This window comes from Carassius auratus, chromosome 29, assembly GCF_003368295.1.
Source record: "Carassius auratus strain Wakin chromosome 29, ASM336829v1, whole genome shotgun sequence".
Lineage (NCBI taxonomy): Eukaryota > Metazoa > Chordata > Actinopteri > Cypriniformes > Cyprinidae > Carassius > Carassius auratus.
In genome coordinates, this window is record NC_039271.1 from 19,089,029 (window position 1) to 19,103,172 (window position 14,144).

The 14,144-nt window shown below is 37.1% G+C and overlaps 1 protein-coding gene across 1 annotated transcript in view; it reads right to left on the reverse strand.

Annotated features, from left to right (window-relative positions):
* Positions 1–14,144, reverse strand: part of LOC113048287 (signal peptide, CUB and EGF-like domain-containing protein 1) — a 57,264-nt gene that overhangs the window by 30,791 nt on the left and 12,329 nt on the right. Inside the window, 1 exon segment of the mRNA XM_026210006.1 lies at positions 5,280–5,414. Within this exon segment, the coding sequence (XP_026065791.1) occupies positions 5,280–5,414 (135 nt within the window).

Genomic DNA, 14,144 nt, shown 5'->3' on the forward strand with positions numbered 1-14,144 from the left:
TTCCATCCTAAAACAGGCCCAGAACAAGTTTGGACCATGAGAGGACTGAAAGGACTTCTCAACACACCACTCAAAACACTTCACTTAAAGAGTCCTAACTCATTAAGCATTTTCATGATGAAAAAAGCATCACTGGGACTACAAGCACAACTATGTCCGTGCCCTTTGACCTCTGCAGTGACCCTGCAGGATTCCACCATCAGAGCAGGATGTTTGCTGGTGACTCAGGGCAAGAGTCATAACATAACATAAAATCTGTATTATTACTTAACACTGTGTGTGTGTGTGTGTGTGTGTGTGTGTGTGTATGTGTGTGTGTGTGTGTGTGTGTGTGTGTCTCAACACTATCTTTCGTTCTGCCCACTTCCTCTCATCACACACTCCAAATAAACCTTTGCCTTTTAATATGTATCCTAGTGTTTCCTCCCACTCTTCATTCAACCTTTTCTGATACTATCCTCCTCAGGACTGAGAATAAGAAAATGAGAGAATACAAGGTAAAGAGAGATGCCAGATTTTTCGAAGTGTTTTTAAAGTGGGTAACACTTTAGAATAAGGTTCCATTAGTTAATGTTAGTTAATGTATTAATTAACATGAACAAACAATTAATAATACATTTATTACTGTATTTATTCATCTCCGTTAATGTTAGTTAATGAAAATACAGTTATTCATTGTTAGTTCATGGTAATTCACAGTGCATTAACTAATGTTAACAAGCACAACTTTTTATTTAAATAATGCATTAGTAAATGTTGAAATTAACATGAACTAAGACTTATAAATGCTGTAGAAGGATTGTTCTTGCTTAGTTCATGTTAACGAAAGTAGTTAACTAACATTAACTAATGGAACCTTATTCTAAAGTGTTACCTTAAAGTGTTTTAAATGCTCTCCAAATTGCTCACCTAGATTATTTGATTCAAAATACAGTAAAAAGGCTATTTGGGAAATATAATTTAAAATAACGGTTTTCTATTTTAATATAACGCATGTTATTTTATGTTGCAAAACTATGATCCATTACTATTTCCAGGATTCTTTGACGAAGAGAAAGTTCAAAAGAACAGCATTTGCTTAAAATGTAATCATGTTGCATAAATGTATTTTACGGTCACCTTTGATCAATTTAATGCCTTCTTGCTGAATAAAAGATGAAAAAAATATATCTGAAATATACTGTATTTGCACAGTGTTTGCAGCATGCACGTGCTTTTTCATCTCCAGCACCTTTCAATGCTCATCTATATGAGATGGTTCCCAGTTTGATATAGGATAAGAGAAGGATATATCCGCTTTAAGAAAGATCTTTCAATAAACTAATGTTTATGTGCACATGTGATAATGTGTCTCTATCAGGGTGTACGGAAGGTGTGAAAAGGACTGTGGTGTGTGTGTGTGTGTGTGTGTGTGTTTGGGTCGTATTCCTCTCACATGCTCATAAATCATCAGCTTGCCTTTCTCCGCCAGCTTCTGAACAGTAGGGGTGGCGCTGGGGTGAGCCAAAACATTAATGATTTTCTCCCAGCAGAGAGAAAAAGAGAGACAGGTAGATAGACCTGAAGCCCGTCACGTCACACAGAATTGGTAGGAACATCATTTAGACGCACACGTCTATTTTTATAGTGCTTTTTTGTCATTTGGGAGCTTTCTTGACAGATGTGGTCACTATGTTCAGGTCAATTTCAAACATTCTCCTCTTGTTTCGCAGGAAAAATAATAGCACACAGTTTTGGAATAACATGAGGCGGAGTAAATAATGCCAGGATTTTCATTTTTAGGTGAAATACTGCTTTAAATATTTAGGTACGGTTCTGATTCATTCACACTACACTGCCAAACCAATTGGTTACTTTTGCCATTCCGAGTCTTAAGAAGCTGAGGTGCTTTTTGGCAGGACACAAAAAAAAAGAAGTAAAGTCCTAATTTACAACCCACCAAGAGTGCCAGGATTTCAGCGGTTGAGAAGAATTTACAAGGTTATTATTTTCACAACATGTGGTGACATATTTAAATTCCCATTAGGACCCAGGGCTTCATTTTCAAACTGGACTGCTCAACCCAGCTGAAAAATTCAAGCAAGGTCATCACGTAAAGTCAGAGGAAGTTTGACCTATATATATATATATATATATATATATATATATATATATATATATATATATATATATATATATATATATATATATATATATATATATATATATATATATATATATATTTATGACATATGACTTGCTATTTCAACTCACACTGTGATACAGATGGATGGATTGACATATTGAAGGATGAATAGATTGAGGGATGGATGGACAGAGAAATGGATAGACCATCTGTGTATCTATCATACATAAATCGATTTTTCTGTTTCTGTCTACATATCACTCAGCCTGTTTATCCATCTATCTATTCAGACAGATGGATAGACGGATGGACAGATGCACAGACAGATAGATGGATAGACAGATAGATCTAGAATCTATCTTTCCATCCGCCTGTTTATCCGTCTGTCTATTCATCACTAACCTGTCTATCCATCTATCTATTCAGACCGACAGACAGAATGCATATGATTATTGTTTTATGCATATTTATAAATAGACTATGACAACTGCTTCAAACCACATTCTTTCATGAACTGTATGAGGTGTTGCAGAAGTGGACAAACAGTAAAACAGTGACCCACACACAGGTCAATAGAACTGACAGAAGCCTTAGTCAAAAGAACATGGCCTCTTATAGAGCTCTAGTTTTCCACAGCAGACAGACGGCGCCAATGTCACACAAACACACACACACTCATATAACACTGCGCTAGACTCAGGCCAGTAGGACGCACTGGTGAGTGGAGAATTGTAAACACACAACACCACACATCTCTCTCTCACACACGTATACATAAGTCTTCGACGCGAGCCGATGGGCCATACTGGTGACAGACGAACTGTAAACAAGAAACATGCACACATTCACACACACAGATTCCCAAACACACGCTATTGATGAGTGAGGGTGATGAAGGAAGGTGAGAGGTTCATTTAGGGTGAGATTAAACGTGTGAAAGCTTGCCTGTTTGTAATCAGTATGTCTGACTGTGAGACCAAGGCAGATGAGGAAGACTGTACGCGGGCTTAAAGGGGCAGTGTGTCATTTCTGCACCACCAACAGCACCAAACAAAACTGCAAACGATGGATGGAAGCTGATGTTTCTATCCTATTTATAAACTCAATTTCAAATTATTAGAATTCAACTATTTCTGTTATGCAATTTAAATAATAAATTGTATTTTCTTAAATAACAAATTATAAACAAATTACACAATTATTATTATTAGTATTAGTAATAATAATTCTACTACTATTATTATAGGTAGTAGTAGTAGTGATAATACTACTACTATAAATAATAATATAAATAATAACTATTTTTCTACGATATCTCCAAATTTGCCTAACAATAGTCTTTGTAGGCGGAAACCTGGGTTCTGTCTGCATATTTTCTTGATCTGATAAACTCTAATCTGATTGGCTGACTTTACACCTTTATTGTTTACAGTCTTTTGTGATTGTGAACGAGTACCTCAACAGTTTATTATTGAAGGATTAGTGTCTTATGTAAATTATTTAAAGATTTGTATGTCAACTAGCTTAATTTAAATAGTAAAAAAAAAATCCTAAATAAAATATAAAATATAATGAAATCCTAAGTAAAAATTACTAAAAAGGCAAGAATTTCAATGAAATCACTGGCTCTTTTTTATCGTATTTAATGTTTTTTTTTTTTCTAGTATTCCTCATGAAATTAGCAAATGAAAAAGATACCCAGTCTTTCCAGGGGAGAGTTTCTGATTCCTCTTCTGTTTACAGTTGATATATAGAGGAGTGTGCGTGTGTAGTGTGAAGAGCTACACACGCCACAGCACATCAGTTAGCCATCCACAAAACAACCCTTTAGCTTGTTTACAGACAAGTACACAAATATACCATGCACTCCCATACACACACACACACACACACACTACTACAGTATTTACCAAATGCAGGAGCAGAGAAGTAAAGAGTTATGGGATTGCCAAAAGCAAATATGGAGCATTTCTGTATCCAAATCAACTGTCCAGCTCCTGACTGGCTCAACTATTCTACTTCCTGTCCAATATTCTCTCTCTCTCTGTCACACACACACACACACACACATATATAAACTCTGAACAAAACCTTAAAAAGTAGGAGGGGGTGAAGGGGGGGGTTGTACACTCCTCTCCACATTCCACACATGATTGCGAGAGACATCAAAGATGTGATTACGAAGCAACCCACTCTCATTCATGACTATGTGTGTGAATCATTTAGATTTGCTTAGTGTGTGGGAATGCATCCGCCTCAACACGGAGAAGCATCATTAGTTAAATCTGACAGGCGGAATGAGAAGGCACAAGAGGGTCGCATGATCTGTGCACACACATGTCATGAAGTCACACATCACAGCTGACTTTACCAAGCTTTTGAACCGAATGCACCATGCACACACAAAGACATGCCCACTGGCCGCCTGCACACTGATGCTTTCAACTTCGACCTCTGAACTTCAACTCTGTCCAGGGTTCATGACATACACACAAGTGAGATGCTGGTAAACTCTGATGTTTTGTATGGAATTAGATTTGTGCCAAAAGTATTGGACATCACCTTCCATAAGGATGTCTCAAACAGTCCAATTTTATAATAACAATGAGAAAATGTAAATACACATCTTAAAATGCATGATGATATGATGCATCTACAATACGCCTTGAAAAAGTTTATATAATATTATGGAGTTCTATATTTTTTAAGCATTCTTACCTTGAACTTATAAACCATATAACATTTTTTTTATAATAGCTTAATTTTAATTATTTTTAATTAATAATGTTATAATCCTGAAAGTGTAAATAATTCAAATAATGTTTTTATCATTTTCAAACAATTTTAAATGATTAAATAATGAAAGACCAACCTCATAACTTTTTTGTTGTTTTTATTGTTGTTTTTCCCATTCTCTAAAAATGTATTTTGACACAAATAATATAAAATAATATATTATAATGTAATAACTTAATCAGAAACTAAGCTCATCAATAAAGTTTTATGTATTTTTTAAACTTTCTTTATTCCCTAACAAATAATATTTTGTTCAGTACTTGAAAAGTAACATTTAATAATAATGACACAAATATAAATAACACGCTAACTGAGCAGGATTTTAAACCAATGAGATTTCACTGTGGAAGAGACTCACCATCCGATCGGTGGATACAGGTGTGCTGGTTGTCACTCAGGAAGAACCCATCTTTGCACTGGCACTCGTAACTGCCCATGGTGTTCACGCAGATCTGCTGACAGCCGCCGTTGTTGTCCAGACATTCATCCACATCTAGAGAGATGCAGACGCACATGGTCATTACAAAGCAAACAAACACAGCCATTCAAGCACAGGGATCTGGGCAAAACCATCAAGTTTAGTCTCTCTGCGTAACCAAACACGGCTCAATTCAGGTATTTGCAACAGTGTTTATTTATCTGAAACCGATTTTTCTTGATAACTCAGAAAATCTGAAGCTACCCAAGAATGTTGATTGTTAGTTTCATGTTACAAGTTACAAATACATCTACCAGACAAATAAACCAGTAAACAGACGTCTGGGGGAAAAAAAATGTTTCAACTTAAATTTGAAAATGTAAGCAATATCCACACCAAACCTTCAGTAGTATTGGTTCACTTTTTAAAAACACAGCATAAACTTTTAAAGCCTTTTGGAGTATCTTGTAAATAAACCTAGTGTCCAAGCTGTATGTGTATTTGCCCATTGCTGTGTCTTTGACATCTCTAAAAATGGCATTTTGGGTTTGCTGGTTTGAGTAACAGCATAACACTGGAGACCAGTAACACACATGAGTGGCTTTTATGCAGCCTTAACACAGCAGCCTGCCTCTTTGGAGTCGGCAGCCCATAACTCTCTCTCAGGGCTATTATGTCTAAGGGTAACACCACTGCCACTCTTCTACCATTTGTGCCTGAAAATGTATTTTTATAATTTTATATGAAAATGTTACTGCAGAATATTCAATATAACATATTTCCCCACATCAGGCTAGAGGTTACAAGTCTGAATACACCATTTAAACTTGAAAACCACTAAAGGGGATCATGTTTGGAATTGAGCTTTAATTTGAATAGACAAGATACAAGTTAATCATATAACTCTAGCAAAGCAAAGCAATGCAAAACAAAAAGATTACAAAAAATAGATCAAACAAACAAAAAAGCCCCAAACAAAAGCAAACGAAACCAAACAACCAAACAAATAAAAAATAAAAAACAGACCAAATGAAACCAAACACACAAAAAAATTTAAAAAAATGTAAAAAATTAAAAAATTTATTCAAACTAAACTAAATGAAACAAAATAAAACAAGGCAAAAGAAACCCTAACAAAAACCAAGCAAAACCCAAAAAATGTAAAAAACCAAATGAAAGCATTTTTTATAGATATGATTTGAATAGACAACATAAGTAAATTCTCATAATATTAAAATGATTAGTAAATATCGCAACACAACATTATTTGTACCAAAAATGCTTATAACTATGATTTTTCTAAAGTATTGAGCTTCCACGTGGTCACACAGACTTTAATAATGGCAAAATCATAAAAGATGCATACTTTAAGAGGGGAAATGATACGGCACAAGATGACTGAACAAAAACTGAAGAACAGAGAAATTCTGCGTATTTTTATACAATACATTGTAGAAAAAACCACAATATAGTAATAGCTTCGGTGAAACTGACATTAAGAAAGAATAGAGAGAATAATTGTGTGACATTTATGAATAGATACATGGCAATTAATTTTTTTTATAATTGACAAAGTTGAAGTTCATATAGTTTTTATCTTCTGGCATATGATTCTCTTCAGAATTACTTTAATACAGCCAAAATGAAGCTTATATGACTATAACTAGAGAATCCATTTTGCTTTTCTTCCATACATCTGTGTGTGTGTGTGTGTTGTGAACGCATGGTTGTGTGTATGAATATGTGCTGTCAGTCTGTATAGTTATGCTTCCATCCGTCTTGTATTCATGTTCTATTGTTTACAAGCTCCTTATAAAACTCGCACTGAATGTAATAAACTGGAACACTGAATGAGCATCAAAGCTTTAAATGAGGTGTAGAAAGAACATGCAAGTTTCCTGCACTGTCATTGGTGAATTATCAGCACTGCACTCACAAACATGCTCAAATTCACTGTTACATAGAAAGAGACTACAGTGACTGTACAGTCCACATCGTGTCATGCTGACATGTCTTTTGATAACGCCAGTGTGTGACAGCTAATGAAGACATGTGTTTGTGTTTACAGCCCTGTCTGTTTGGAGTGCGTTGAGAGGCAGCAAGTATTACAAGCTCTTTATTTGTGTACATAAAGACTTTATAGCTGTTAGTGCTTGTGCGTGATGGCACAAAAGCATGCTCTTCGGCCCGCTGACTTACAAGCTAAGAGTACAGGGCTAAAGGAGACTAACTGTCTAATGAACTCAGGATTTTGTGTCCTGAGTGGATCTCATTGGTTTGTATACTTTATTTGAGCTAACATCATAGCTACAGTCTGGACATGCAATCCATTCACTATTTATTTCTAATAAATACGATAACGAGCATCAGCTGAAACAAACATACATGTAATCTCACCTTCAACATGCAGACTCAACCACAGTTTAATTTGGTCACAGTGGTTTATTATTTGGTTCCTGGCTTTGCCTGGCAACTTAATTCTTATTTTAGCATCTGCAGGGCGTCTCGTTAACACAGCCAAGACAGCAAGGCCTTTAATGTCCTATTAACTACTATAACCATCGAGAGAGGGGGTCTTTATGCCCTCTTCTACAGAGGCATCCCAGTCTGCAGGAGGAACCCAACGCTTTTTGTACTATGGGGTAGGGTTTAAAAGTCTGTGATTACTTATGAAAATGCTTCTATTTGACATTGATATAATATATAAAATTTGAAAACAATTTTGAAATATTCAAACAGAGATTGAAATATTTGTCATCAAAAAGTGTTCCTGTAGCTCAAGTGGTAGAGCTTTGTATAGCAAGCGCAAGGTTGGGGGTTCAAATCCCAGGGAACACACGTTAGGAGAAAAATGTTAGCCTGAATGCAATGTAAGCCACTTTGGATAAAAGCTAAATGCATACATTTAATTTAAATTCTTCTATTTCTGGAATCCAAAGTATATAATGCACAGTAATTGTATAATATTACAACATACACTGCCATTCAAAAGTTTAGGGTCAGTACGATTTTTAATTTCACCTTAGCTGTATTAATTTAATTCAAAGTACAGTAAAAACAGTAATAGTGTGAAATATTACTATTGAAAATCTTTTTGAGGAATAGAATCTTTTTGAGGAATAGAAAACTCAATTGTAGTCAAATTTAATGCATATGTCTTGAAGAAATATATGAGATAAAGCTGATACACAAATAATAATAATAAAAATATAAAAAATGTCAAATTAAACATAACCAAAAACTCCAGGTCTCAGGTTCCAAAAGGCCTAAAAATGTATATCCCTAAGTACATTATAAATAATATATGATCTTTATTTACAAGTGTTTAAAGAATGAATGAAACTTTGTGGTTGATATCTTGACCCTTCCAAAAAACATGGTATAATGGTATATTGTACAGTAGATGGTCACCTCTTCTTTCCACTTTCCTTTAACTACTCTTCTTTCCTCCCTGAAACGCATTTCTTCTCCTGAGAATATGAAGCAACCAGATCACACGATGTGGATCACAAGCTCTCTTTAATGCCACATGTAACAATCCAGTCGTGGTGGAGTTCATGGCTGAAAGTAATTTGACAGGAGGGTTTTGGAGAAGACATGCTGGCTGCATCGGTTTCGAGTGACTTTATAGCTGCGAGCGTGTTGTGCACCGTGTTTAATGTGGGAATGGAAACAGATATCATCAGTTTGACAGCACTCTCTTGCTTTAAAAGGAGGGGAAAAAAATAACATTTCAGCTGTCATCTCTCAATTAAGGCCCTCTCTGCCAAATTTTAAACAAGAGCCCTGGCATCCCGGTCTGCCAGTTTAAACTAGAATGCTTTTGTTTTGTTTGATTGCTCTTGTGTAAACGTTAATTTGGAGGAGATCTAAGATGACATGACACAACAGGGAGAAAAAGAAAGGGAGAGAGAGAGAGAAGATGAGGGAGGAGGAAACTGAGAGAGAAATTCAGGGCAGAATAAAGAGAAGGCACAAGAATCTTACAAGAGTAAGAGGAGAGGACTAAAAAGAACAGAAGTGAGTTGAAGAGAAATAAACTGAATGGAACAGAACAGAACAATAGTTGTTCAGCAGCAATCAGGACTACACAAAGCGGGACAAAAAAAGTGTAAGGTGAATAGAACAAAGCTACAAATGACAATAAAGCCTCTTTCACAGAGATTCTGGAAAATACAGATAATGTTTCCCAGCCTGCAGATAGTGAGGAGGAAATGTTATTAGGTCCTCATCCCAGGATCAATCCCGGAACGTGTTTGTGTTCACACAGAAGGCAATTTTCTGGGATGTGTGAAAGGGGCTAAAGTGAAGTGAACAGAACTAAAGGGAGCAGAAATGAGCTGAAATGAAGAGGATAAACAAAAAAGACAAAAGTGAATTGACAACTGAAAAGAACTGAACAGGAGTGAAGTGAAGTGAAGTGAAAAGAACTCAAATGTAAACAGAAGTGAACAGAAACTGAAGAGAAATGAAGCAGTGTGAAGTAAACAGAAGTGAGGGTGTACTCACACTAGGCACGGTTGCCATGAACCGGGCCCGAGTACGATTGTCCCCCCTCCCCACTCCCCCTCTGGCCTGCACTCACATATAGGGTTTCAGCATTCGTGCCGGAGCACTCTTACGTCATTATGGTGCGACGGTTTCGGGATAAACAGGAAGAGCGGCTCTCTCTCTTAACACAATGGAGTGCATCGCTCTGTTTTCTTTGTGGATAATTTTGTGTTGTTTGGTCCACAGCCTGTTGTTAAACAGATGTGTCGTCTTAGTGGCGCGAAAATTTTCACATAATCGTGCTGCTCGTATGAGGATGTTTGCAAGGTACCAGCTGAAGTGCAGCAAGGACTTTGCAGTTTTTAGTTTTTATGCGTTTTGCACCTCTGCAGTAGACCAAATCGACCCTTTCCCTGCCATGTTGGTTTTGGAGCGTCGCAAAACCGTGACGCAACGTGTCCTTTTCCGTGCTCCAGCACGGTTAGCGCTCACACTGCATGCGAACCGCGCCTGAGTCCAACTGAACCGTGCCCTGGCCCACCTCTTCCAAGCGGGCCAGGGCCAGCTAATCGAGCCGCGCCCGGGCACGATTCGGAGCACTCACACTAGTCAAACGAACCGCGCTTTGGTGGTCAAATGCACTCGGGCACGGTTCAAACTGGCTAGTGTGAGTACACCCTGAAATGAAGCAAACCGAACAAAACTGATGTGAAAATAGAACAGAACAAAAGTGAACAGAACAGAAGTGAAGCAGAGTAAAAGTTAACAAAACAAAAGTAGAATAACCCCAAAAGAAAATTTAACAAAGCAAAGCAACAGAACAGGGCAAAATCATGTGAAGTGAACAGAAACATGGTGACAAACAGAACAAAACAGAAGTGAAGAAAAATTAACTCGGAGCAAACAGAATAGAAGTGAAGCAAAGTCAAGCAAACGGAATAGAACAAAACAGAAGTGAATTAACTGGAAGAGAAGAGAAGAGAAGAGAAGAGAAGAGAAGAGAAGAGAAGAGAAGAGAAGAGAAGAGAAGAGAAGAGAAGAGAAGAGAAGAGAAGAGAAGAGAAGAGAAGAGAAGAGAAGTCCTGAAGTAAACACAACAGAATGGTACTGAAAATTAACCCCTGTTGAAACTGTAACTACATGAGTTTTCTCCTCCCATTCTGATTTTGGAGCGAGAAGGGGAAAGCAGCCAAAAGATAAATAAACAGCAGCGGCAGCACAGGCATTCATATATATAAAAAAAGAGGTAGATTATCAACACATTGAGTCCAGCTGTCTACGCGGAGAGAAAAAAACAAATAAGAACGGAAATGAAAAAGACATAAAGCAGTAAATTGCTCTTTAATCAGCTCCCCATTAGCCAATCTTAAATCAATTAAAGATTTAACTTGTTAACATGTGGAGAACTGAAACTACTTCCTACACAAGACCAGCCAGACAAAACAGCCACAGCACTGATTTCCATACTGTTTCAAAGAGCGCGCGGTTTGGTTAGCACTCAGTAGGTTTGTTTGAACACACTCTGTGAGTGTGTGCGTGTGTTTATGCAGAACATAATCAGTGCTATTGCTCATCCCATGTTCTTTTCTCTTGCTTGGGTGGGTTGGGTATCTGTGAAATGGGTTTAAACATGGATTTAAAACTGAGCTGAATACTACTTTTATTGGAAGCTGAGAACATAAAAGTACAGTGAATACAAGTTGCTGAAATATGTACATTTATTCATTTAGCAGACGCTTTGATCCAAAGCGATTTAAGAATGAGGACAGTGGAAGCAATCAAAAACAACAAAAAGAGCAATGATATATAAGTGCTATAATAAGTCACAGTTAGCTTAGCACAGTACACGTAGCAAGGGCGTTTAAATAATATAATAAATAAAAAGAAAACAGAATACAAAAAAATGGAGCAAGCTAGTGTTAGAGGGTCAAAAAAAAGATGGAAAAAAGCAGATTCTTGAAGATAGCTAAGGACTCAGCTACTCGGATTGAGTTGGGCAGGTCATTCCACCAGAAGGGAACATTTAATTTAAAAGTCCTTAAAAGTGACTTTGTGCTTCTTTGGGATGGCAATCAAGCGATGTTCACTTGCAGAATGCAAGCTTCTAGAGGGCACACAAGTCTGAAATAATACATTTAGGTAAATGGGCGAAATATATGATGCTTCGCCCTTTAAACAATGTCATTTTAAATAGATAGGATTTATAGAACACAATTTATGTTAATAAAGCTTATTAACATGCTTGATCCATGTTGCCAACAGCCCCCAAAACCCATGTGAGTTTTGTTAAACTAATCACATGTCCATCTGAAATGTAGACATTTAGTTAAAAGTCATCATTAATCATCTCGGAAAAGGTTAAGAAATGCATACTAGGAGAAAATTAAATAAACAGAGAATGTCAAAAGCACAAAAAAGAGATTACGGGAAAAGGCTATCATAAAGATGATTCATTTAACCTTTCGAGAAAGTCAATAGTTCTACTAGTTTCACTTCCATCTGAACAAGCCATAATGCACACAGATGCCAATGAGAAACACAAGGGGTGCTATGAGAACGTATGACATTAAAGGTTTGGAAAGAGCAAACAAACACACACACACACACAGATGATGTGTGAATGAGAAGCTTCAGCACTAAGCAGAAAGGAGAGAGTAACAGGAAACATGACCAAGCACCATATGACAGCATCTCTTTGAACAAGGAAGTGTTTTATTGAACGTTTTGTGTTCAATATGAAATAAGCTCTACCGAAAGATACTTTTTTTTGCCATTTTATTAAAACAGAGACTTATTGCAATCATTATGTGTCGTAATAAACAAAAAAAAATGCTCAAATGAAAATTAAAGCGACTCAAAAAAGAGACAGCATGCAAGGCAAAGAATAGGAGAGAGAGAGAAAATTCTCGAAATGTTTGACTTTTTCTGTGTCAGTCTATTTCTAGATAGAGGTGGAGGAAAGGGCTGAGATAAAGACAGACGGAACCAGATTAAATCCAATAGAGAGGATGAGACAGAAATGAAGAAGAAATGTAGCGAGTAATAGACACAAAACTGGAAGCAGAGGGAAAGACATAATAAGAGCAGCCAAGGGAGGAGGATTCGAACAGGAGAGCCCCCTCAGTACTGCTGATGACCCTCTACGGCCTTGTCTCAGTTCCCAGAGCCATCATTTAGACTTGTATTTGAGACATTCCACAATAAAGATGTCAAATAGAAGGCAAGTCTATCGCCTCTAGGGAAACAGCCTGGAGTTACTCCAAAGAGACCCACAGCCAAGATAACCAAGAAAATACAGGGAGAGGGAGAGTGCAAAGACAGGACGGGAGAAAGAGAGAGAGATTTTAAGGACGAGGATAAAAAGAAAAGTTAGAGAAAGTCAAGAATGAAGGGCTGATTTTGAAGGAAAGAAGTATAGAGATTACATACAGTATTATCAGTTTTTAGGTACTGTATTATGGTAACACCTTGGTTTTATGGTCATGGTTCCACGATTGTAGCATAGTACTGAAATAAATAACGTAAGAACACCTTGCTTGTTTTAAGGCCAATAGTTCAACAGTGAGAAGTTTCTACCTATGAAAAATCATATAGCTGCAGCAAGTGATTTTGATCAGAATAACATGAATGCATTGGACTGTCCAACAAACACAGACATTATTAGTGCTACTGCAATAAAATTAAGAGCAAATGTTCGCAATATTGTCTCAACCAACTGCGTGATTTAGGTGCAGGACTGTTTATTTGGTCTAACAATGGAGGATGGAGGGTATGCAAACAATTACTTTCTCAGTTGTTCGGTTTCTTGACCAACAGTTTCATGACAACTTAAGTTAGGGCTGTAGTACTCGAGTCCGGTCTTGGACTCGAGTCCGGACTCGAGACATTTTTCTGTCGTCTCGGACTTGTCTCGGACTCGTTGAATTTGCACTCGGACTTGTCTCGGACTTGGCCATTGGACTCGCCAAGTCTTCTAGTTGGTCTCGACCGAGTCCAGCAAAAAAATTAAATAAAAAATGTCTCCTTCAAAACAAAACCACATTTGCATGATGTCGCTACTGAAACTGTGTGGAAAACGCTAGGCGCGCCGCTCTCCTTATTTCCAAAGCACCCTGTAGCCTGCGCTTGCGCTCCAGTGGAGTCTGCTGTTGCTGGGCAACCATGACCCACTCTCCATGATGACGCAGAAGTTTCAGCAAAGAATAAATGGATTTCCAGCACTTAAAATCACTTGCAGTAGCTCTGCTAATAGATTCATTTACAAAATGGCTATCCTTGTACAACTATGATCATCTGTTTCTCCATCTTAGCTTT